At 43.0% G+C, this 25,933-nt stretch overlaps 1 protein-coding gene across 4 annotated transcripts in view; it reads right to left on the bottom strand.

The window, feature by feature from the left end:
• LOC115203228 (sn1-specific diacylglycerol lipase alpha) overlaps positions 1–24,838 on the bottom strand; it is a 37,257-nt gene extending 12,419 nt beyond the window's left edge. Inside the window, exons 1-17 of one of the 4 annotated variants that reach the window (XM_029767701.1) lie at positions 24,044–24,838; positions 9,459–9,560; positions 9,062–9,273; positions 7,037–7,138; positions 6,680–6,818; positions 6,532–6,591; positions 6,318–6,405; positions 6,039–6,173; positions 5,798–5,875; positions 5,572–5,696; positions 5,016–5,166; positions 4,241–4,324; positions 2,638–2,715; positions 2,277–2,357; positions 1,814–1,956; positions 231–299; positions 69–141 (exon numbers count right to left, since the gene is read on the bottom strand). In XM_029767701.1, coding sequence (XP_029623561.1) covers positions 69–141; positions 231–299; positions 1,814–1,956; positions 2,277–2,357; positions 2,638–2,715; positions 4,241–4,324; positions 5,016–5,166; positions 5,572–5,696; positions 5,798–5,875; positions 6,039–6,173; positions 6,318–6,405; positions 6,532–6,591; positions 6,680–6,818; positions 7,037–7,138; positions 9,062–9,273; positions 9,459–9,553 — 1,713 coding nt within the window. In that variant the 5' untranslated portion in view covers positions 9,554–9,560; positions 24,044–24,838. The remainder of the gene's footprint in view (positions 1–68; positions 142–230; positions 300–1,813; positions 1,957–2,276; positions 2,358–2,637; positions 2,716–4,240; positions 4,325–5,015; positions 5,167–5,571; positions 5,697–5,797; positions 5,876–6,038; positions 6,174–6,317; positions 6,406–6,531; positions 6,592–6,679; positions 6,819–7,036; positions 7,139–9,061; positions 9,274–9,458; positions 9,561–24,043) is intronic. The other 3 variants (XM_029767699.1, XM_029767702.1, XM_029767700.1) reach the window with 3 other exon arrangements.
• Between the last annotated feature and the right edge of the window lie 1,095 nt (positions 24,839–25,933).

Here is a 25,933-nt window from a genome sequence, read left to right as displayed (position 1 = left end):
AAAAACAAGTTTTAATGACTCCAACCTAAGTGTATGTAAACTTCCGACTTCAATTGTACATGCGCTACCTTTGGCTTGTCGCTCTTCTGTAAGACTTCCAGCAGGTGGCGCCGAAACCCCTCCAACTGAGAGAGACCAATCCTATGAGAGACAAACAGGAGAGAAATGAGTACAGCTGTACACCATCACAGACACTTGAAATAGGTGGGGTTTCTACATAGATGACATACCTTGGGACAAGGTCCTTTCCCAAAACGACAGAGGTGACAAACTCTTTGGAGTACTCCATGGCATCCTCACTGTAGAAACAAAACGATGAGGAGAGTCAAATCAAATGTTATTGATTTGATTTGACATACACATATTTAGCAGATGTTACTGCGGGTGTAGCGAAATGCTTGTCAGAGACACAAAAAGTGAAAGAGGATGTGGAAAAAAGGAAGAGCGGGTCATGTGTGAGTGTGACTCTCTTTCCCTCCATCACCACAAACTGTTAGTGCTCAATCTCCAACCAGATGTTTTCCACACACAAAAATCATGAGTCTGATCTCATTCCAACTGGATAAATAATTCAACGTCTCTCCACAGCAAGCGTCGATGTGTAGAGGAATCAAGGCCCGCAATGATTTGACCTTCGATAAAAAGCATCCAAGATATCGACATTGGTGTCATAAAAGGGATTGGGATCTAATCAATATCAATAGATGAGATCAGAGACAAATGGGCTAGATCACGAGGCACGACTGACAAATATGAAGAAGATCTCAACACATAAAACACTGGTGTATACAGAGTTGGTGCTTCTGAGTTCCCTGCTTTATGCTATAACCTAGAAACTGGAGGACTTGACAAAAGGCCTCTACCTCATTTGATCAGCACAGAATCTAGAACCAGTTCTAACCTAAAATGACCTTCTCAGAACAGCACTGGACTCTGGCAGAGCACTGGAACATGTCATATGTTCACCCAACCTTTTTCACCATGATTTACATTGCAAATCCAGTTTGAGGGGACTGGCTGCTTTATAGAGGTTATTTAGCTTTGCCACAACGCAAAAAGAAACAATCCCCATAATAGAGCCTAATATCTCCTGAAAGAAACAAGCCCCATAATAGAGCCTAATATCTCCTGAAAGACACAAGCCCCATAATAGAGCCTAATATCTCCTGAAAGAAACAAGCCCCATAATAGAGCCTAATATCTCCTGAAAGACACAAGCCCCATAATAGAGCCTAATATCTCCTGAAAGAAACAAGCCCCATAATAGAGCATAATGTCTCCTGAAAGACACAAGCCCCATAATAGAGCCTAATATCTCCTGAAAGAAACAAGCCCCATAATAGAGCCTAATATCTCCTGAAAGACACAAGCCCCATAATAGAGCCTAATATCTCCTGAAAGAAACAAGCCCCATAATAGAGCCTAATATCTCCTGAAAGACACAAGCCCCATAATAGAGCCTAATGTCTCCTGAAAGACACAAGCCCCATAATAGAGCCTAATATCTCCTGAAAGACACAAGCCCCATAATAGAGCCACATATCTACTGAAAGACACACATGGACATGTTACACAGTGATCTTATGACTGTTGAAGGTGAGACGTTTCAGTGTGGGTGTTTAGTGTAATTTAGTTCCCAATGCAATTCCAGCCTATACAAGCAATGGGATATGGATGTCTGATGCAAAGTTCTTGATCTGAGTAGGTCTTGGTGCTTTCTGTCCTGTTGTAATAGCTACAAGTGGCTACAAGCAATGGGCCGAGCAACGACATCTACCATATAGTTTGATGAGATGATGAAGGCCATAGTTACCTCAGAAGGCCACCTGGTGGAGAGTAGGAGTAGCACTGCAGTGTGGGGTACTGGGGACGGAGCAGGAAGGACAGGATGGCTGCTGTACCGGCACCAAGGGAGTGTCCAACTATCACCAGCCCGTAGTGCATGGTTCCCTTACCCTGAGAAAAACATTAGGTTTAGACTTGTACACACACACGCTCCTAATGCTCTGTTCCCATGAAAGTGTAAGTTACGTAAACATGTATTACATTTCAACCAATAAACACAAATCCTTTCTACACAGATTAGAATACTTGTACACACACACACACACACACACACACACACACACACACTTCAACAAAATCTTATATTTCTTCTAATGCTCTGTTCCCATGAAAGTGTTAGTTAGGCAAACGTATTACATTTCAACTAATATACACAAATCCTTTCTACCACACTCCACACAGACAAATCCACATATTCATCACTCATGTACCAAATCTCTCCCAAAGGCTTGGGACAAGATCATTTCCTGCTCCAGTTTCTTCTTAATGTACTCTGCTGAGTAAACCATCCCCTGAGAGAGGAAGAGAGGAAGGGAGGGAATGGCAGAGAGAGGGAGAGGCAGACTGTTACATTCCATTCATCTTTGCCTCGTTTCAGCCTCTTAATTAAATAATTTTAATATCCACTCATTTTACATCTATGAATCACTCCACTTTTGAGAGGTGAAATGGCCCCTGCGCTTTGGGAGCATATTGGACCAATATCTCTTGGGGATGGTTTGTAAGAGGGTGAAGAGACACCCAAGGGAACCTCTGATTTGACTAGGTCTGGCTGGGTGAATGCATTCTGACCTTGTGGCCCAGCCAGTTTCCATGCTGCTCCTCCACTGGCAGACGCTCAGAGTCCCCTGTGAGATCAGTCAGGGCATCCTAACACAACACACACACACACACACACACACACGAGAGAGAGAGAAAAAACATGTTATGATACTACTACATGCACTTAAAGAGATTCTCTGGTACTTTTGTCAACTTTTTAGCCACTAGTTCTGAAAGTAGCACTCACGAGCCAAAAGCGGTCCCTGAAAACTGCGTACTACTTCACGTGTGCAGATATGTGCACCATATCATTGCTCTCTGTCTCCCGGCAACCTCATTGGATTACACTGGGCAGGCCTATGCTAGCTGTCACTCAGTGGCAGGCAGCCTAGCGGTTAGAGCGTTGGGACCATAACCGAAAAGGTTGCTTGTTCGAATCCCAGAGCTGGCAAAGTGGAAAAATCTGCTGTTCTGCCCTTGAGCAAGGCAGATGTCAATTAAGTCAGCCACACGGCACCTCTCTGATTCAGTTGTTGGGTTAAATGCAGAAGACACATTTTGGTTGAATGCATTCGGTTGTGCCACTGACCCATTCAAATGCAAGGGACTGTACTCATTGGCCAGAACTCGAATTGCTAGGGGGCTGGGCCACATTGTAGACCAATAGTTCCCTCAATAATGTAGAGCAAATGGCACGGCACACAAATGTAGAGCAAATGGCATGGCACAGCTTGAAGAAAACAGTCACTTTCAAACTAGGGATTTAGTGGCTAATTGAGGTAAAACAGTAATTCTGCTCATAGATGATGCATGTATGAACTACACATTGACACATATAGCCCAAAGTGGGAGGTTTAAAAAAAAATACTTAGTTATATACTCTTAGTTGCCGGAGCATGTCTTTAAGTGGAGGAGGTGATAACAAAAGATGAGACAGAAAAGACAGTGTGTGGGTGTGTGAGAGAGACAGAGAGCGACAGAGAGAGCTCTATTTCCTCAAGTAAAGAAAAAACACCGGGAGATTTTAAATAGATGGGTTGACACATATTCCAGGGGAGTTCTGAATACTGCAAGTGCAACACATTTTCTTCCTGCTCCAGTTAAATAAGTCTCCTTTCCTTGGACACTAAGAAAAGTTACCTCAAAATGTATAAAGTATAGTGATTTTACAGTACTTGAGCAAAATTGAGTTCATAGAATGCTTAGCCAACAAGAGAGGTGGTGTGGGAGTTCAGTTGAAGATGGAGGTTTCATGGGAATTTGATGTCATAGAACTGCGAGGGATTTAACTTCACTGAAAGTCGTTGTACTGCATAACATTGTATTGTGCTCCATGATTGACTGACATGGACTCTGATGACTATCTGGTCATTCACTTGTGAGTCATTGTCTGCATCCCAAATAGTACATTTTGGCCTATATAGTGGACTGTGTAGGTTGTTACAGTCTTTTTGGGAGGTGCCATCACCCTCTCTCTTTTTTTAAACCCTACATGCACAACTTTCAACCAGAAGCTCTTGTCAAAAGTGTTGCAATATATAGGGAATAGATTGCCACTTGGGACACAACCATGGTAGTTAGATGACTCTCTGGTCAGTCACTTGTGAGTCATTGGTTTGTCACTGTGTCTTACTTTGGGGGACAGGGTTCCTCGAATGCTGATGACAACTTTCTTTTTCCCATGATCCACAGCCACAAAGAAAGGTGTCTCATAAACCTATGAAGGGAGAGAGAATAGTGAGAGGTAGCAGCTAAATCTAGTTATTTTAGTTACACACATCAATCAAAGGTATCGCAGAGGAAACAGCCAAGGACTATAATGATGACTTCCATCATGGAGTGTCCTGACCTAACTCCCTCTGTGATGCGAGTCAGTAGAGTCCAGACCCTCCACTCTTCTGCTAGCTAGCCTGCATGGTGTGGTTTAATGGATGGAAAGTCAGACTTGGCCCAGTTAACAGAGAGGTCTGCTTTACAAATCAGTCAGTGTGTTTTGAGAGCTCACTTTCTCGCTACGGCAACTTCCCTCTGTGAACAGAAAATAATTAACAGGTGGAATATTTTGTATGTGATGGGGATAGTATTTGTCCAGTCAGCCACTTGGCAGTGTGATTTACTTCCCATGGTGCATAGCAATATAAGGTGTTATATTACATATATTATTGAGGGAACTAAGTGCAATATATCATTGAGGAATCGTTTAGAGAAACAATTCCAAGGAGAATGATTCGGCAAATTGTTGACTGACAGACAATATGACAAATCATACACCTGTTCATCTGTACAGTGCAAATTGCTTCTAGTAACACTGCATGTTGTATCTTCCGTATTCTACTCATGCCAGGTAATTGTCCAGACTGACCCCTGACCTCTATGTCTGTCAGCCTTCCGTTTGGTACTCTACTCACCGCGTCGTGCCAGGATGTGTAGACAACGTGGACCTGCTTCAGCTCTCTGTCCAGGAAGTGGCGGCGGATAGCCAGGACGTTACAGCCACAGCAGTTATCCTCCTCCACTGTCACTGTCTGGGACAGCCTAGAGCCAGACCCTGATGTACAGCTGAGAGAGAGATGGAGGGAGGGAGGGAGAGAGAGAGTAGTGGACAGACAAAGAGACGAGAGAGGAAAATGGAGAGAGGAAGAGAGAGAGCGAGATGGAGAGATTACTACAATAGGTCCTTAGATTGAGTGTGTGAGTCTAAACCACAAACATATCTGTGTGATTCAGTGTATTTAGGTCTTTGTATCACTAGTCAAGTGGTTAGTGCGTGGGTCAGTGTTTTGTCTGAACAGTGGAGTGGAACACGCTGTGTGTCAGTGCTCCATTGTTTACCCACTGTGTCAGAGAGCGGGGTCTGACCAGAGTGTTATTGTCCCAGTGGATTACCACTTTGTCAATACTGATGAATGTGAAATGTGAAACCGGTGTAAGTACATGGGATGGGAGGGAGGCAGGCAGACTTACTGGCAGGAGCTGGCCAGGCGGCACAGCCCACACGCAGGCTTCCTTATCAGGTACATGGGCCAGCCGTACGCTGCCAGGGCAAACAGCATGTAGTAACACACCTCCTTGTACATGCCCATCTCCGTCTGAGGGACACACACACAATGTTAAAAATACATCCAACACAGAGACAGAGGCTACACCGCTGCCTTAGATGTTCAATATAAATCCACAAACACACACTCACCGAGTTCTTAAGGTCCAGGTATTTGGTGTTGCGAGTTACAGGCATTCCAGATAAGAAGGCTAAAATGTCATTGTTGGCCTGAGGGAGAAAAACAACACAATTTCACACATTGGAATATACAGTACTAGTAAGACTATGTCAAACACAAAACACACACAGGCCCTCCAACTCTGTTAGCATTTTACCTATTCCCCCATCCCTCTCTCTTTCTCTCGCCATACTGGTCCCCATCCCCTGTTACCTGGTCCAGGATGGCACCTCTGTTGGACCTCTGTCTCTGGCGAAGCAGCACCAGGCCAGCTATGATGTCACTAGGCACAATGTCCAGATCTCTGAAGAACTCTGCAAACAGGCTGGCCACCTCGGAATACGCATCCTAACACGAGAGGAGAGATAGAGTTTGAACCATGAATAACCACAAGAACAGATCCTAACCACAACCATTGCTTCTCACTGAATAGATTGTATCATACAGGAAGTTGGGTGATGGATAGAGAAACATGAATTATATTTCCCTCACAGACTGTGTGTCCTGGGCTCGGGTGCAGCACATGAAGAACTTCAGTCTCCTGCTCCAGCTGCTGGCTTGGCCCTCCTCTAGCCTGTGTCTGAGGAAGCAAGGCACAGCAGGATGGTTACCTTAGTGTGCTGTGCTGGGTGTGGACAGAGTAGGGCAGAGAGGGTAGTAGTGTGTAGGGCAGATGGTAGTAGTGTGTAGGGAAGAGGGTACCAACCTGAGGGTGCAGGTGGTATACTCTGTAGAGATGGTAGTGTGTAGGGCAGAGGGTACCAACCTGAGGGTTTAGAGATGGTAGTGTGTAGGGCAGATCGTACCAACCTAAGGGTGTACAGACGGTAGTATGCAGGGAAGAGGGTACCAACCTGAGGGTGTAGGTGGTGAGGTTGCGTTGGCGTCGCCGGGTGGCTTTCAGTTTGACAAAGGTGCGTCCCGTGGGGTCAAAGGTACACATGAGGGTGAAGCACACGCTGAAGATCACCAGCCAATTGCACACCACAATCCCTGGGGGGGAGACAGGGTAGAGAAAGGATCGTTTTTATATATTGTGATCTTGATAACGAACCACGCAAATGTGTAAGAAAAGCAAAACATGCCCATGGGCATTTCTACTCCATTACTTTGTTTTACAAGTCCGTCCTTGTTCTCTTTGAAAATTACTCTAGTCTACAACATTCTTACTCCATTGATTGCTGCTCCCTCATACTCCCTCTCTAACTCACCCAAAGCAAGGTTCTTGGCAGTGACATCAGAGCATGGTTGGTAGTATTGGAAAAGCCAGGCGATCCCCACCACTGCATATACCAACTCCACCAACAAGATGGCTGAAAGAGAGAAAGCAGAGAGGGAAGTGAAACACAGGGAAACAAACATGACTCAATATTGTGAAATTAAACAGGATATTCTGAGAACAGGTGGACGATACAGTGCCTTTGGAAAGTAAAATATTAAAACAAATGCATAAAAAAATGAAAAACGAAATACCTAATTTACAGTTGAAGTCGGAAATTTACACACACTTAGGTTGAAGTCATTAAAACTAGTTTTTCAACCACTCCACAAGTGTCTTGTTAACAAACTATAGTTTTGGCAAGTCGGTTAAGGACATCTACTTTGTGCATGACACAAGTAATTTTTCAAACGATTGTTTACAGACAGATTATTTCACTTAGAATTAACTGGATCACAATTCCAGTGGGTCAGAAGTTTACATACACTAAGTTGACTGTGCCTTTAAACAGCTTGGAAAATTCCAGAAAATGTCATGACTTTTAGAAGCTTCTGATTGGCTAATTGACATAATTTGAGTCAATTGGAGGTGTACCTGTGGATGTATTTCAAGGCCTACCTTCAAACTCAGTGCCTCTTTGCTTGACATCATGGGAAAATCTAAAGCAATCAGCCAAGACCTCAGAAAAAAAATTGTAGACCTCCTGGAATTGTGATACAGTGAATTATAAGTGAAATAATCTGTGTGTAAACAATTGTTGGAAAAATGACTTGGGTCATGCACAAAGTAGATGCTTTCTCTCTCCACAAGTCTGGTTCATCCTTGGGAGCAATTTCCAAATGCCTGAAGGTACCACGTTCATCTGTAAAACACTATGGGACACTATGGGACTTTGTTGTCCTTAAGCCATTTTGCCACAACTTTGGAAGTATACCTGGGGTCATTGTCCATTTGGAAGACCCATTTGCGACCAAGCTTTAACTTTCTGACTGATGTCTTGTGATGTTGCTTCAATATATCCACATCATTTTCCTTTCTCATGATGCCATCTATTTTGTGAAGCCACCAGTCTCTCCTGCAGCAAAGCACCCCCACAACATGATGCTGCCACCCCCGTGCTTCACTGTTGGGATGGTGTTCTTCGGCTTGCAAGCCTCCCCCTATTTCCTCCAAACATAACGATGGTCACTATGACCAAACAGTTATATTTTTGTTTCATCAGACCAGAGGACATTTCTCCAAAAAGTACAATCTTTGTCCCCATGTGCAGTTGCAAACCGTAGTCTGGCTTTTTAATGGCGGTTTTGGAGCAGTGGCTTCTTCCTTGCTGAGCGGCCTTTCAGGTTACGTCGATATAGGACTCGTTTTACTGTGGATATAGATACTTTTGTACCCGTTTCCTCCAGCATCTTCACAAAGTCCTTTGCTGTTGTTCTGGGATTGATTTGCACCAAAGTACGTTCATCTCTAGGAGACAGAATGCGTCTCCTTCCTGAGCGAAGAGGAAATTGCTCCCAAGGATGAACCAGACTTGTGGAGGTCTACAATTTTTTTTCAGAGGTCTTGGCTGATTGCTTTTGATTTTCCCATGATATCAAGCAAAGAGGCACTGAGTATGATGGTAGGCCTTGAAATACATCCACAGGTACACCTCCAATTGACTCAAATTATGTAAATTAGCCTATCACACGCTTCTAAAGCTATGACATCATTTTCTGGAATGTTCCAAGCTGTTTAAAGGCACAGTCAACTTAGTGTATGTACATTTCTGACTCACTGGAATTGTGATACAGTGAATTATAAGTGAAATAATCTGTCTGTAAACAATTGTTGGAAAAATGACTTGTGTCATGCACAAAGTAGATGTCCTAACCGACTTGCCAAAACTATAGTTTGTTAACAAGAAATTTGTGGAGTGGTTGAAAAACAAGTTTTAATGACTCCAACCTAAGTGTATGTAAACTTCCGACTTCAACTGTATATAGTGTGTCTGTGATAACAGGCTGGTGTGTCTTACCTAGTCGTATGTAGATGACATACTGCACAGCTTCTCTGGGCTGTGTGTAGAGGATGCTGCCTCTCATACTCAGCCATATGATGGCGCTCTCACAGATCAGGCAGCTGACCAAGATGCCCAGGTACCCCCGGCCATGGTCCACCAGGGTGACTGAGCAGGACTGGTCCGAGCCATAGGGCAGGCCGAACAGAACCACAGACAGAACCACCAGCCTGGATTGGAGAGAGGGGCATGGTCACACAGATGACACACACATGGTTCTGACAACATTTTGGGGGGGGTAAGTATTCCATCTCATATACAGCTTCATACTTTTAGCTTGGTGTGGGGACTCCTGACCACAGACAGACACAGGAACATACACTCACAGAGAGAAACATCCAAACGCAGTACTCACCAGACGCAGTGCAGTAGAAAGAGGAAGAGGGCGGGCAGCACTAGGTCATCACTGCCAACTGACCAGCGCCGCCGAAACATCACCATACCAGGCATCACTGCCCTGTGAGGGAGAGAGGAAGAAAACAGCACGTTACGACACAAATCTTTACAACCTCGAACAAAAGAGCGCTTAAAATAGTGGTTTAACACACACCCTTGGCTTTAACAAATCCTGCCCACAGTACCCAGCATCGCTGCCCTCTGAGAAAGCAAGAGGAAGAGACGACGAGAAATAAAAACAGTGTCCACATCATGGTGTGATCAAAAGGCCGGACCTTCTTTCCCCACTGACCAGCTTTCATAATAGCCAAGACTTCCTCAAAGCTCTGCAGCATAAGTCAGACTACAGCAGAACTACCAGTACGCTCTGTTTCTCCTCACAATTGAAGCTCTCCAGATGGAAAGAGAGAGAGGTGAAATGGAAATATGGAGGGAGAGAGAGTGTGAGAGGGAGGGAGACAGTGGGGTAATGGCTAAAATAGTTTGTGGACAATGTGGACCAGGTAATGAGTGAGGATGTGCGAGAGGACTTGTTTTGATGGGTCTGTTTGTTACCATATGCTCTGGCAACGTGAACATCACTTTCATTCTTCCCTTCCCTTTATCCAAAAGGGCAGTCGAAAACAAGTCAAAAGTGCCTTAGGCCTAGATTGAACTGAAGTAAAAGAGAGGGAGAGCGTGAGGGATCTGGAGGTGGCTAGCCTTAGCCTGTAGTGGTATACCGTTAGCATATTTGGTCAAAACAGAAGCAAAGCCCACTGTCACAAAACACATGGGTAGCAGATGGTTAAAACCGTGTAAGGAACGCCTAGTGTGACTGTGTGCCAAGTTTGTGACTCTCATTTTAAAGAGAATTTAACTATAGGGTGGGGGCAGGGATCCTAAAACTGGATAAAGTCGGCAACTACATATTCAATGATTTAAGACAACTATGTCTATTGTATGCTTCAATAAAGGCTGACTAAACACAGTGTGACATGTCTATATGGTCTCACTACAGATTAGGACAACATTACTGCTCTGCCACCCCGGTCGCCGGCTGCCACATGGCTTCCTGTGGGTGTGACTCACATTATAGAGAAGAGGGAAGGAGGAGGGGAATGAGAGAAGAGGGAAAAAAAGGAATGAGAGCGTAAACCCCTTGTCATTTAGGCCAAAACAAAATTAGACTAATGAAATATAGCAGGTCCCACAATGCAGAAGGCCTCGAGACAGTTACGTCAACACTCCAAACCTGACCCTCCTCTCCTCCAGACCGTGTGTTATAGCCTAGATACAGGTTGCAGTCCCCATGGGGATCTTACCAGTGGAACACACTACCACTTTAAATTGGATAGGTTATATGAACAGGATCAGTGAAGCAGCACACACTCTCCCATACCAATAAGCCAATGTGTTTTTATTGAATCTGATTAGGCCTAGATTTAGAAAAGTCTGGGACAGGTATTGACAGAGGAGATGGCTCCCGGGTGGCGCAGCAGTCTAAGGCACTGCATCTCAGTGCTAGAGGTGTCACTACAGACACCCTGATTCGAATCCAGGCTGTACCACAACAGGACGTGATTGGGAGTCCCATAGGGCGGAGCACAATTGGCCCAGCGTCGTCTGGGTTTGGCAGGTGTAGGCCGTCATTGTAAATAAAAAAGATTTCTTAACTGACTTGCCTAGTTAAATAAAAATAAAACACAAATTGTAGGGAGAAGACAAGTTTCTGTTCTCAAACCCCTAACTGTCTCTTTGTCTTTCAGAAAGTATAATAGGTTACATATTAACTATTAACATTGGTCCCTTCAGCTTGCCTTTTAGGGCAATGGCTCCCAGGACCTCTAACAAAGAGAGTATGGATTTAATGGCAGGCGTAAAGTAAACAGTTTTCCTTTGCCAACTGGTAGGCTATTCTAGGAACCATAAATGTAACTGTATGACAGTCAACATAAATCCACAATACCCAGGTCATAGAAACTGTATGGAATACAGCCATACAGTATAATCCATTTGGGATAAATTCCTTTGATGATAAACACAAGCTGATCCATACTGCTTGGTTTGGCTGTACTCCATTAGTGCTCATACAGACAACACCCAGCTCATCTCACAGTCATATCCACTGTCCAACTCCAAGCCCCCCCATATGGCAGTGACATCCCCAGAGCCCACCCAAGCAGAGTTTCGCCGTCCAGCCGGCCAGTCAGGATTGTGACGTCTGCTGAAATGGGTTTTTCTACTGTAGCTTCAAAACGAGGAGATTTATCATACTCATCGGTGCATGTCTTAAACCCACAGGCCATCGCATGTGCTTAGCATAGGGCATCCATCACCCTAGAGTAGGGTTTCTTAAACTATGGGTCATGACCCAAAGTGGGCCCTGGGCATGTGAGAGGTGGGTCGCGAGTTATGAGAATACATCTATATCTTCATAATTTGGGTCACGGGAGTACAGTCCATTTCTCATTTGGGTCCCGAGCTGAAAAAGTTTAAGAACCCCTACCCTAGAGATGTGCAAAAGACGCTGGGTAAACATTTATCAAATGCACTTAGGTCAGTAGAACTGGGGTTCCGTTGAATTGGAAAACTATTGAAAGTGTTTTCTTTTGTGGTGTAACATGAAGAAAGAATTGAGAAATATAATTTTATTAAACAGACTCAGCATCAACCACATGGCAGGAAAGCTAAGTGATACTAAGAGACTCGGTGAGACTAAGAGATCAGGCGAGAGTAAGAGACTTCCAGGTCATAAAGGCCTCAAAGAAGAACATTTTAGGAATGTGGATGGCACCATCAGCTTGGAAATGAAGAGACCATATTAAGCTGTTAGAAATGTCCCCAAACCAGTTGAAGAGAGAACATACAGTACCAGTCAAAGGTTTGGACACACCTACTCGTTCAAGGGTTCTTTATTTTTACTATTTTCTACATTGTAGAATAATAGGGAAGACATCAAAACTATGAAATAACACACAAGGAATCATGTAGTAACCCAAAAAGTGTTAAACAAATCAAAATATATGAGATTCTTCAAAGTAGCCACCCTTTGCCATGATGACAGCTTTGGACACTTTTTGGCATTATCTCAACCAGCTTCATGAGGTAATCACTTGGAATGCATTTCAATTAACAAGGTGTGCCTTGTTAAGATAATTTGTGGAATTTCTTTCCTTCTTAATGTGTTTGAGCCAATCAGTTGTGATGTGACAAGATAGGGGTGGTATACAGAAGATAGCCCTATTTGGTAAAAGACCAAGTCCATATTATGGCAAGAACAGCTCAAATAAGCAAAGAGAAACAATAGTCCATTACATTTCTTTATTGTGCCCCTTGGGGGAAATGTAGTATTGCATATGGGGTTTCAGGCCACTCTCTGCAAGACAGTTCTCTCCATTATGTCAACTGTGAGTCATAGAATCTCTCACTACTACAATATATTCTAATTTGTATCTGTGAATCCAACTAACATGTGTTTTGTGGAATGTGTGTATGACAAGTCCCTGCATGTGAGAAATGTTTTGTTCCCCACACAGCACACTCCGAGAGAAACCTCTTCAGTGTAGTGCTTTGTCTGTCCAGTGACGTCACTCAAAACCCTTTCCTATATTAAAATTTATACACACACAAAAGTTTGGGGTCACTTAGAAATGTCCTTGTTTTTGAAAGAAAAGCACATTTTTTGTCCATTAAAATAACATCAAATTGATCAGAAATACAGTGTAGACATTGTTAATGTTGTAAATGACTATTGTAGCTGGAAACGGCTGATTTTCAATGGAATATCTTCATAGGCGTAGAGAGGCCCATTATCAGCAACCATCACTCCTGTGTTCCAATGGCACGTTGTGTTAGCTAATCCAAGTTTAGCATTTTAAAAAGGATGATTAAAGAAGCAATATAACTGGCCTTCTTTAGACTAGTTGAGTATCTTAAGCGTCAGCATTTGTGGGTTTGATTACAGGCTCAAAATGGCCAGAAACAAAGATATTTCTGAAACTCAATTCAAGGGGCTTTACTGGCATGGGAAACATATGTTAACATTGCCAAAGCAAATGAAGTAGATAATATGCAAAAGTGAAATAAACAAATTAAAATGAACAGTAAACATTACACTCCCAGAAGTTCCAAAAGAATAAAGACATTACAAAATGTCATATGACGTATATATACAGTGTTGTAACGATGTACAAATGGTTAAAGTACAAAAGGGAAAATAAATAAACATAAATATGAGTTGTATTTACAATGGTGTTTGTTCTTCACTGGTTGACCTTTTCTTGTGGTAACGGGTCACAAATCTTGCACACTGTGGTATTTCACCCAGTAGATATGAGAGTTTATCAAAATCGGGTTTGTTTTCAAATTCTTTGTGGATATGTGTAATCTGAGGGAAATATGTGTCTCTAATATGGTAATACATTGGGCAGGAGGTTAGGAAGTGCAGCTCAGTTTGCACCTAATTTTGTGGGCAGTGTGCACATAGTCGGTCTTCTCTTGAGAGCCAGATCTGCCTACGGTGGCCTTTCTCAATAGCAAGGCTCTGCTCACTGAGTCTGTACATAGTCAAAGCTTTCCTTAAGTTTGGGTCAATCACAGTGGTCAGGTATTCTGCCAGTTAAATAAAGATTAAATAAAAAAAATAAAAAAAAATCTGGCCACAATCGGTGTCCAAAAATGCAGATTACCGACTCTTACGAAAACTTGAAAATCGGCCCTAATTAATCGACCAGGTCCGATTAATTAGTTGACCTCTAATAGGTAGCACACAGGAGGACATTTTTCTCTGTTAAGATCATTTCCTTTTGAATTTCTAGCCAAATGTAAAATGTTCCTGTTTTGATTAATGGAGTGAGTTAGGTCTGCTCTATACCAAATTAGCATACCCGAGTCCCTTCCCTGTTTCGCACCGGGTAGTTTGGTGGATGGGACTAACCGCTCTCTGTAACCTAGAGGGCAACCAGTGGGTCAGTCTCCTCTATACCAGGTTTCTTGTTTGATGGCAATGTCTGTATTTCTGATTTCTGTATTTCTGATGAATTCCGGATTCCTGCTCTTTAGGCCAAAGGCAGATGACCTCAGGCCTTGGATATTCCAGGATGAGATAGTGAAGGATTTGTGTTCCATAAAGTGCCCAATGTTGTTGGTCGTGTGGTTTGGCCTTAGGCCAGTAAGTGTGAGCAGAGCCTGCTGAGCATCTGGTACATGCCATTGGCTTGGGCTAGTGTAAGAGTGGGGTTTGGGCCCATTTTCCCGCTCACGACCTGGGCGTATGTGTGACTTCCATGTTGAGGCCCTCTTTGTGGGGGTGGGGTGCATGGGGTGGGCAGGAGGGGTATAGGTCTGATCTGAGGGGACCTAAACTCAGTCTATTCTTGTTCTGAGAAATGAAGGCTATTCCATGCAAAAAACTGAAGATCTCGTACAACGCTGTGTACTACTCCCTTCACAGAACAGCGCAAACTGGCTCTAACCAGAATAGAAAGAGGAGTGGGAGGCCCCGGTACACAACTGAGCAAGAGGACAATTACATTAGAGTGTCTAGTTTGAGAAAGTCCTCAACTGGCAGCTTCATTAAATAGTACCCGCAAAAAAAAAAACAATGTCAACTGTGAAGAGGCGACTTCGGGATGCTGGCCTTCTAAGCAGAGTTGCAAAGAAAAAGCCATATCTCAGACTGGTCAATAAAAAGAAAAGATGAAGATGGGGGAAGAGAACACAGACACTGGACAGAGGAACTCTGCCTAGAAGGCCAGCATCCCAGAGTCGCCTCTTCACTGTTGACGTTGAGACTGGTGTTTTGCAGGTACAATTTAATGAAGCTTCCAGTTGAGGACTTGTGAGGAGTCTGTTTCTCAATCTAGACACTAATGTCTAACTGGCAGTCTCCACATGCCATTTGCATCAGGTGATGCTTTGCATTTCAGTTTGGTGAGCAAACATTTTCTCTCCCTCTCATAAAAGGACATCAGTGCAAACACAAACAACCCGGTTAATCACTCCCATTACTGACATAAAGCTCTAAATTGTGCTATTTGTAAAGCTTTCTTTCAGGTGAGGTTAGCAAAAGGCTGATCTCATATAGGCTAGGCCTACTATTAAATCAAACATTACAGAGAAAATTCATTTTCAAAAAGTTTGGTAACAACGGGTTAACTTCTTATCAAATTGAATGAGGTATTTTGTAAACATACTGCCTATCACCCTAGGTGGCCTTTTACCTGATAGAAAATCTCATAGTAGAGTAATTGAGGTGATTACCTATGACCCACACCCACCCACTCCAAACCACCAGCACTAACTTGGACCCACATTTCATTTCACAGCCATTTGAGGGCTGATGAATTTGAGGGGGTAGGAAAGAGGCAGGATTACTGGTAAGTTATTTGATGTGTGATAAGTAGATTAAATGCAGTCCAATTATACTCAGTCCAATGCTTCAGCCTCTCTGTCAGTATGGCTGGTTGACATTTTTTGACACTTAATCTGAAAGCTAGCTGTCACCTCATCGCAATGCCTTTGGAGGAGACTGTGTATACAGTGGGATCTGGAATTATTGGATCCATTGATAAAAATGAGCAAAAACATTTTTATAAAATAATACTGAGCAATATTGTGTGCCCCAAAAACACAAATACAATTGTGTGCCCTAAAAATAAACATTTTCAGAGAAAGAGATTTTGTTAAACCAGTAATAGAAATAAATCTCTAAAGGGCTCAAAAGTATTGGATCCCCCAGTTTTTAAAACTCTACCACCCTCCAAGGATAACAACATTGAGCTTTTGAAAAAAAAAAAAAAGATAAAATTGGAGAACACATTGGGATAGATCATAGACCATTCCTCCATACAGAATCCTTCCAGATCCTCGATATCCTTCATCTACGCTTATGGACTTGTGTGTGCTTGGGGTCATTGTTTTGCTGGAAGATTCACCTCCTGGCAGAGGCAACCAGGTTTTTGGCTAAAATGTCCTGGTACTTCGTAAAGTTATTGATGTCATTGAGCTTATGCAGCACCCCTGGAGTTTGCTAAACGGCATTGGCACTTGGATTGGAACCGATGCTATGGGTCATTTCCATGTACAGTCGTGACCAAAAGTTGAGAATGACACAAATATAAATTTTCACAAAGTCTGCTGCCACAGTGTCTTTAGATATTTTTGTCAGATGTTACTATGGAATACTGAAGTATAATTACAAGCATTTCATAAGTGTCAAATGCTTTTATTGACAATTACATGAAGTTGATGCAAAGAATCAATATTTGCAGCGTTGACCCTTCTTTTTCAAGACCTCTGCAATCCGCCCTGGCATCCTGTCAATTAACTTCTGGGCCACATCCTGACTGATGGCAGCCCATTCTTGCATTATCAATGCTTGGAGTTTGTCAGAATTTGTGGGTTTTTGTTTGTCCACCCGCCTCTTGAGGATTGACCACAAGTTCTCAAATGGGATGGGGAGGTCTGGGGAGTTTCCTGGCCATGGACCCAAAATATCGATGTTTTGTTCCCCGAGCCACTTATGTATCACTTTTGCCTTATGGCAAGGTGCTACATCATGCTGGAAAAGGCATTGTTCGTCACCAAACTGTTCCTGGATGGTTGGGAGAAGTTGCTCTCAAAGGATGTGTTGGTACCATTCTTTATTCATGGCTGTGTTCTTAGGCAAACTTGTGAGTGAGCCCACTCCCTTGGCTGAGAAGCAACCCCACACATGAATGGTCTCAGGTTGCTTTACTGTTGGCATGACACAGGACTGATGGTAGCGCTCACCTCGTCGTCTCTGGACAAGCTTTTTCCGGATGCCCCAAACAATCGGAAAGGGGATTCAGAGAAAATGACTTTACCCCAGTCCTCAGCAGTCCAATCCCGTACCTTTTGCAGAATATCAGTCTGTCCCTGATGTTTTTCCTGGAGAGAAGTGGCTTCTTTGCTGCCCTTCTTGACACCAGGCCATCCTCCAAAAGTCTTTGCCTCACTGTGCGTGCAGATGCACTCACACCTGCCTGCTGCCATTCCTGAGCAAGCTCTGTACTGGTGATGCCCCGATACCGCAGCTGAATCAACTTTAGGAGACGGTCCTGGCGCTTGCTGGACTTTCTTGGGCGCCCTGAAGCCTTCTTCACAACAATTCAACCGCTCTCCTTGAAGTTCTTGATGATCCGATAAATGGTTGATTTAGGTGCAATCTTACTGGCAGCAACATCCTTGCCTGTGAAGCCCTTTTTGTGCAAGGCAATGATGACTCCACGTGTTTCCTTGCAGGCAACCATGGTTGCCTGCAAGGAAACCATGGTTGCCTGCAAGCACCACCCTCCTTTTGAAGCTTCTAGTCTGTTATTCGAACTCAATCAGCATGACAGAGTGATCTCCAGCCTTGTCCTCGTCAACACTCACACCTGTGTTAACGAGAGAATCACTGACATGATGTCAGCTGGTCCTTTTGTGGCAGGGCTGAAATGCATTGGAAATGTTTTTTGGGGTTTCGGTTCATTTGCATGGCAAAGAGGTACTTTGCAATTAATTGCAATTCATCTGATCACTCTTCATAACATTCTGGAGTATATGCAAATTGCCATCATACAAACTGAGGCAGCAGACTTTGTGAAAATGTATATTTGTGTCATTCAAAACTTTTGGCCACGACTGTAAAATGACCCATGAACACCAACATGTTAATTTCATAGGAGCATGTCAAATTGGGTGTCAAATAAAAGCTACGAGTATATTTAACGTTGAGAAATTAAGGAATATATACACTTTTTTTGTTTTGTTTAAGTTTATCCTAAAAAATGGAATAAGCAAAGGCTTTGATTTCTTGTCAAACATATGAAAAATGAGTCTTAGAAAACATCTACCAGAAAAAGTCTTAAAAAGTTGCCCCTGCCAACTGATATCAACACACATTTACACTGAACAAAAATTTAAACGCAAGTGTTGGTCCCATGTTTCAGGAGCTGAAATAAAAGATCCCAGACATGTTCCATACAATGCATATGCAGAAAATACCTCATACTGTAAAATAAGCTGGTGGATCTTTGATGACACTCACCTTCCAATTTCATAAAACATTTTAGAAAAAGTCTTAGTGTGTGTCGTTTTCCTCACTATTGGAAGGTGTTGGAGTATTGAAAGGGGATCCAAACATTTTTACCCCCATCTTTAGTTTTTTTTTGTTTTATAATTACTTGTTACACAAAATCTCATTCTCTGAGCAATTGTATTAGTATAAAATATATATTGTTTTTAAATTAAAACATTTTTTAGCATACAATATAGCTCAGTATTTGTATTATTTTATACAGTCTATTTTGCTCATCTTTATTAAGAGACTCAATAATTCCAGACCCCACTGTACATACACAAACATCATGCTAAAACATTATGTGCATGGCTGTTTTTGTGGCCACGTGAACTAGCTGGCTCCATTCCTTCTGCCTCAAGCATCGTAGGGTATAGCACTGAGGGGTCATGGATAAGAAGAAGAATTGAAAATCAAGGAACATTCTGCGCTGACTTTTATTGTTACACTGTCAAGTTATGTAGAGGAAACACTGACATTGAACAAGTTATGTAGAGGAAACACTGACATTGAACAAGTTATGTAGAGGAAACACTGACATTGAACAAGTTATGTAGAGGAAACACTGAACAACTGTAATAATACATTTGATCCAATTCCTCTAATAAATCCTTAAATACAGTAATCCAATTTCTTCTCATAAAACGGAGAAACCACACGGTTCTATGCGACACAGGAAGACTATTTTCTCTGTCCAGACTCCAAGACATCAAAATAAAGAGAGTCGCACACTCCATATGTAAACTCCCAGTCATTTATTGGGTAAATCACCAACGTTTCAGCATCCAAAACGTTGATGATTGGCACAGTGATGCCGAAACGGTGATTTACCCAATAAATTACTGGGAGTTTATATATGGAATGTGCGACAATTTTTCTAGCTTATAGTTTATTCGCCATTAGTCAGCACCTCTACATAAAATAATGTTCTCTGTGTGTGCGCCAGCTCATGTTTTTTTATCAGACTCAAAAGGCAGAGAGACTTCAGTGTACATAATGCATAATGAGTACGCACTAACAGGGGCTACACAATCAGAACGTCATATTAACACACATACATCCAAATGCATATACTATCACACAAAGTCACAGAATAGAGTGTGGAGGGAGGAGAGGTGAAAGGGATTGAGTGGGCGGGAGTGTGAGCGAAAGACAGAGAAAGAGGCAGAGGGAGAGTGGGAGTGAGTGGCACATGGCTTTCAGTCTAAAAAAGGGAAAGAGCGGCATGAAGCCAAAACCTGGATTAGCTAGATAAAGAATGGGGAGAGAGGATAGGAGAGAAAATGTAGGTTTCTTCACTTTTGAAATGGTGCAAACGCATGACACTGCTTTCGCGGTCACAAACGTCTTCTAAAATATGAATAGTGAATGAGCGTGTGGGTAGAGCGAGAAGAGGGGGGGGCAGGAAGATGAGAAGGAGAGACAGTAAAAGAGGGAGTGATAGGCTAGAGATTTCATGTTAAAGGTAGGCTGGATGGTGCATGGAAGAGGATGTCGTAATAAAAGACAGAGGTGAAGGAGGAAGATGGAGGAGTAGGCCTACTAGGAGAAACAGAGGAGGAGAGCCTGTGACGAGTATATAGAAACTCACGAGAGAAAGAAAGAGAGAAGCTCTGTGTATAGTGTGACACTGACCCAGGCAGACAGAGAGAGTGCTGCACATGGAGGCTGGAGCAGACGGGTACAGGGCTGGGAGCCGAGAGACAGAGGGAGGGAGAGTACCGCTCTGCCAGCCTGGGTTAACATCACCCTGTGGACTCACGATAACGTCCCAATCTCTCCCCTATTCATGCCAAACACCTCACCAATACACTTCACACTGCACCCTTAATATTCTCCTCAGTCCTCACACCGCAAGGCTGAGCTCGCAAAATACACAACGCACTGGGAGTTCTCCCCCTATGCTTCCACAAACACCTGTGTGCTCTCACCACCACACACTAGAACAAATACAGTATGTGGCATTCAGTCAGGTCCATAATTATTGCCACCCTTGATACAGATGAGGAAAAAAAGACTGATCCCTCCCAATGTGTTCTCCCATCTCATAAAACATTTTAACAAAGGCTCAGTGCTGTTATTCTCGCAAGGGGAGGCATTGAAAACAGGGGTGGCAATAATTTTGACCATCTTTTTAAGAGAAAAATATTACTTGTTAAACTAAATGTATTTCTCTGAGAAATTGCATTTGTATAAAATAATTTCCCCCCAAAAATGTTGCATAAAATATAGCTCAGTATTTGTATTCATTTATTATTGTATTTTTTGCTGCCAAATTCTTGGTCCTAATGTATGACCATATGTGACTTGATAAGCTCCTAATAAACTGTATGTGTAAATTACTTAGCTAGTCAGTCATTTACAGTCCCTTTGTAGTTCAAAAATGCCATGACATCACAGTACTCCAGATAAAACCTCTCCCTCTTTGAATAGAAAAACCGTCAATGACACACATTATGTGGTTTGGCACATTGAGGCTGTCAAAAAGAAGGCACCCTATTCCCTTTATAGTGCACTACTTTTGACTAGGGTCCGTAGGGCTCTATTAGACAATATGGTGTCATTTCAGACACACTTTGTGAAAGACACAACTGTCAGGAGAGGAGAGGAGAGGTACTCTGTGGGGGTTGAGGAGTCAGCAGGGAGGGAGTAAGTGGAAGCAAACAGACAAAACAGACAGTATTCTGTTGTGCTGTGGCTAGGAACCTCTTAGCCCCCTACTGTAGATCTAATGGATTATTAGGCTTTTAAATGGTTGTGTTTGTCAGACAGGGACACCAGGTTTCTGAGAAAAGCAGTTTCATTTAAAATATGGCCATACCACCAGTGTGATCTTTCCCATAGTAGATTCAATCTGAAAGCATGATAGAAGTTGTATCTTTTATGTTGGAGAATTCTGTGTAAATTGTTGTCATGAAGTCCAGAATGTGACACTTGTTTGTTGTGATGGGAATTATTGGCTAGGGAGTGGTTGCTGTGAAATGACCAAAGCAAAAGCGCAATAGCACCTCTAATGGAAACAGATCTGTGCGTGTGCAACATGAACGTACATCTCACACACCACACATACCCACTCCAGTCTCAACTCAGGTATTGAAATCAAGCTTGTTCCATAAATGATGGGAGAGGTTGAGAAAGAAAAAGTGAGTAAAACCTGTCCTCTTCTCACATGCGCTAAAAGAAAAGATCCTAGACATTTGTCATATGCACAAAAAGCTTATTTCTCTCAACTTTTGTGCAGAACTTTTTTACATGTTGTTAGTGAGCATTTCTCATTTGCCAAGATAATCCATCCACCTGACAGGTGGGGCATTTCAAGAAGCTGATTAAACAGCATGATCATTACACAGGGGGGACAATAAAAAGGCCACTAAAATGTGCAGTTGTCTCAAGTTTTTAGGGAGCGTACAATTGGCATGCTGACTGCAGGAATGTCCACCAGAGCTGTTGCCAGAGAACTGAATGTTAATTTCTCTACCATAAGCTGCCACCAACATTGTTTTAGAGAAATTGGCAGAACATCCAACCGGTCTCACAACCGCAGACCACATGTAACCACGCCAGGCCAGGACCTCCACATCCAGCTTCTTCACCTGTGGGATCATTGGAGATCAGCCACCCGGACAGCTGATGAAACTGTGGGTTTGCACAACCAAAGAATTTCTGCACAAGATGTCACAAACCGTCTTAGGGAAACTCATCTGAGTGTACCGGGCAGATGGCAGAGAGCGTGTATGGCGTCGTGTGGGCGAGCGATTTGCTGATGTCAATGTTGTGAACAGAGTGCCCCATAGTGGCGGTGGGGTTATGGTATGGGCAGGCATAAGGTACGGACAATGAACACAATTGCATTTTATCGATGGCAATTTGAATGCAGAGAGATACCGTGACGAGATCCTGAGGCCCATTGTCATGCCATTCATCCGCTGCCATCATCCCATGTTTCGGCATGATAAGGCACAGCCCCATGTCGCAAGGATCTGTACACAATTCCTCAAAGCTGAAAATGTCCCCATTCTTCCATGGCCTGCATACATTGAGCATGTTTGGGATGCTCTGGATCGATGTGTTCGATAGCGTGTTCCAGTTCCCGCCAATATCCAGCAACTTCGCACAGCCATTGAAGAGTAGGACAACATTCCACAGGCCACAATCAACAACCTGATCAACTCTATGCGAAGGAGATGTGTCACGCTGCATGAGGCAAATGGTGGTCACACCAGATACTGACTGGTTTTCTGATCCACACCCCTATCTTTTTTTTAAGGTACCTGTGACCAATCGATGCATATCTGTATTCCCAGTCATATGAAATCCATAGATTAGGGCCTAATGAATTTATTTCAAATCGACTGATATCTTTACAGTATATGAACTGTAACACAGTAAAAAAAAATAAACTAGAGTTTCTATTGGACAAATTTAGGTAGGTCCCCTATAGGTCCCACCCCATTTCGTTCCTGTTGCTTCCGTTTAAGAAACGTTTTGCAACAGAATCGGCATAATAAATACGCCCCTGGGTAAAACTGAGTCTGAATGTGAGATTACTACAGGGATTTAAACCTGCTTTAGGGGGCAAACTGGTCTCAAATCCACTGAACGTGACCGTAATCCACGTACACTGCACCTCTCTGCCCATTCATTGGCTTTTGTCCTCTAGTATTACACAACATTCATAAAAACTCTCTCCAAGTAGTAACAACGTTCAGGACATCACTTAGATCACTTTTACGCTGCCGCAAACAGATCGTGCTTGATACACAGACATACACCTGTGATACAAACTCACATAGCTTACATGATCCACTTGTCCATGTTTGAGCCTTCATGAAAACATGCAGAGCACCTAGGGAAGATATTTTGGCACTCATGGAAATAAAGTGATTGTGACTGGGCATTCTATTGGTATGACATGCATTTCTCTCTGTAGGCACGGCTATGAGGCTGATAAAAGGCTCTGTCTTCACACATTTAGCTACATGTGCTTTATCCAGTCTCTCTCCACCTGCTGCATGCCTGCACATGAGCATCATAGCCTGCCCTGTCCTGAAGGGTTATTGAGTGGAATACAAAAACACTGGACATTCTGCAGAAAGACTCCACAATGATGCAATAATAAAGGAGCAAAGACATGGTCGAGAAAAGGTTTGAATACATCTAGCCTAATCTTCGAGGTTTGCTGTGGGTTGAGCCTTCATTAAATCTACAATGGACCGGTCAACAATTGTTGGGCCATATAACCTAATGTCCGGATTTGCCAAATCTCTGCTATCACTTCCTTATCACCAAGGTAGGCAAAGCCAATACAAAAATCCTGTGAGATGTTTTTTTGTCGGGGGTGGGGGGTATTAGTAATATTGCTACCCCAGTTGATATTTTAGAAAAGGCTATTGTCTAAATAGATAAGAAATCCAAGCCGTCACTGTATGACACCCCTCCCCAGCCCATTCCATTGATCGGCCGTTGGGCTTCTTTCTCACCTGTATTGTGACGATGCCTTGCCAAGACCCACTGCATCTGTTCTGTTCGCTCTCCCATCCTACGCTTGTCCACCTCGAGCTCACCTCAACGCGGACCTGGACCAGTGCTCTGCCGGGGATAAACCCTGTAAAATACCGCAGCGACAATATTGCGCTGAACCGTGGCTGGCAGAACACACACGTACTTCCCTATGAATCCAGCCACTGTACTTCAAGTGAAAGGTTCCACAGGAATCCGGGCCAGGCAATCAGATAAGATTCGCAGCTGGATCATACCGTAACCTAGAGTCAAAACCGAGCAGACACGCGCTCCATTTACTATGCCTTGGTATTCAAGGTCTTGTTTCTTCGATAAATTGCAACACGTCGTCGATATGTAGAATATCCGCTTCCCGATGTATCTTCACGCCATGTATGAGTGCCGGGAGGTTCATCCATACAATGTTTCTCACTGACATACAGTGAAGTTGAATAAATACATCGCTACACAATGTTTTTATATTGTGTGTATCATATGTGACAACCAACCAGACAACTCCCGATCCCAATCGGGCTACTGGAGTAGCGGGTCCCGATAAATTGGTTGTTGTAATACCAGCCTTCAGACCAATTTTTACCCCTGAAAAGATACGTCGTTTCTATTCCCATTGCCTATTCCGCAGCTGCGGATCAAAAACCGAATCACCACTGCGCCATTTACGTAGGAACTTTACGTCATTCATCACCCTACGAGAGAGCCAGTTGGATTTGCGTCGTTCTCGCAGGCTTCGGCGATTGTAGACACTGTATAAATCGCTGGCATACTGTGAAATGCACGACTGGTGGTTTGTGAATATCGAGGAATCTCCAACTATAGAGTTTGGGCGTGGACTCGCGTCATTTCCTGACCTAGACTTTATTAAATAGGTGTGCCCTGCGCTCAGACTGGCTCTAAATGCAAAACATGGGTTGACCACATTTTCTTTAAAACATCAGCAAAACAAATATTATTACAGGCACATAATTAGCCAAATGTATTTGCCATAAATAGGCAAACAATATTAGCCTACACAACTTGGGAAGGCTACCCTAAAGCCATCAGTCTGCTGCGACTCCAAGAGCTTTGGGTCATTTGTCCAAGGCAGACTGGCAGGCATCACCCAAAAATAGAAATAAGTTGTCTGAAATATTCATTCTTAGTAATGTTGACACTGTTGACAATAGTCCTACTTGAAATCCCAAATGGATACTTATTTTCAGAGATGTAAGTTTATTGTTGTATATAACACATAATCATCAGCCCATCTTCCAGTATAGGCTACAAGACATAGGCACAAAACCTGACTGTTGGTATTGGCATTGCATTGGCATTTATTTGAGTATTGACTGAGGCCTGCTGGCCATGCTTGTTAATGTCATACATTACTGCTGTGTGTTTTAGGAATGCAGAAATGTTGCTATAGGCATCTGCCAGGATGTTCCTCCTACTATAAGTCATCCTGCTTCCTCCCATATATTAGTATTATTAGTACATGGAAGTAACCACCTAAATGCATTACTACAGTGGTGAGAAAAGGTTTAAATGTTATTATTTAATTGTCAAAAACAAGACAAAAGCAGCCAGGCCCAGAAAACATCTAATGGGGAGTTTGAATATTTTATTTATTATTTTTTAAATCTCATACTTGGATAGATGAGGGCTATAGCTGACTGATGAAAATCAGACAGCTCAATAATCACAGTAGACTTGTTGGTAGAATACAATGGTAGGCAGGTATCCTAGCGGTTAAGCGTGTTGGGCCAGAAACCAATGGTTTTCTGGTTTGAATCCCAGAGCAGACTAGATGAAAAACCTGTTGATGTGCCCTTGAGCAAAGCACTTCACCCTAATTGCTCCTGTAAGTCACTCTG

Source organism: Salmo trutta, chromosome 12, assembly GCF_901001165.1.
Source record: "Salmo trutta chromosome 12, fSalTru1.1, whole genome shotgun sequence".
In the NCBI taxonomy this organism is placed as follows: domain Eukaryota; kingdom Metazoa; phylum Chordata; class Actinopteri; order Salmoniformes; family Salmonidae; genus Salmo; species Salmo trutta.
Note: the sequence above shows the minus strand (reverse complement) of the source record. Positions and strands in the feature narration are given on the sequence as shown.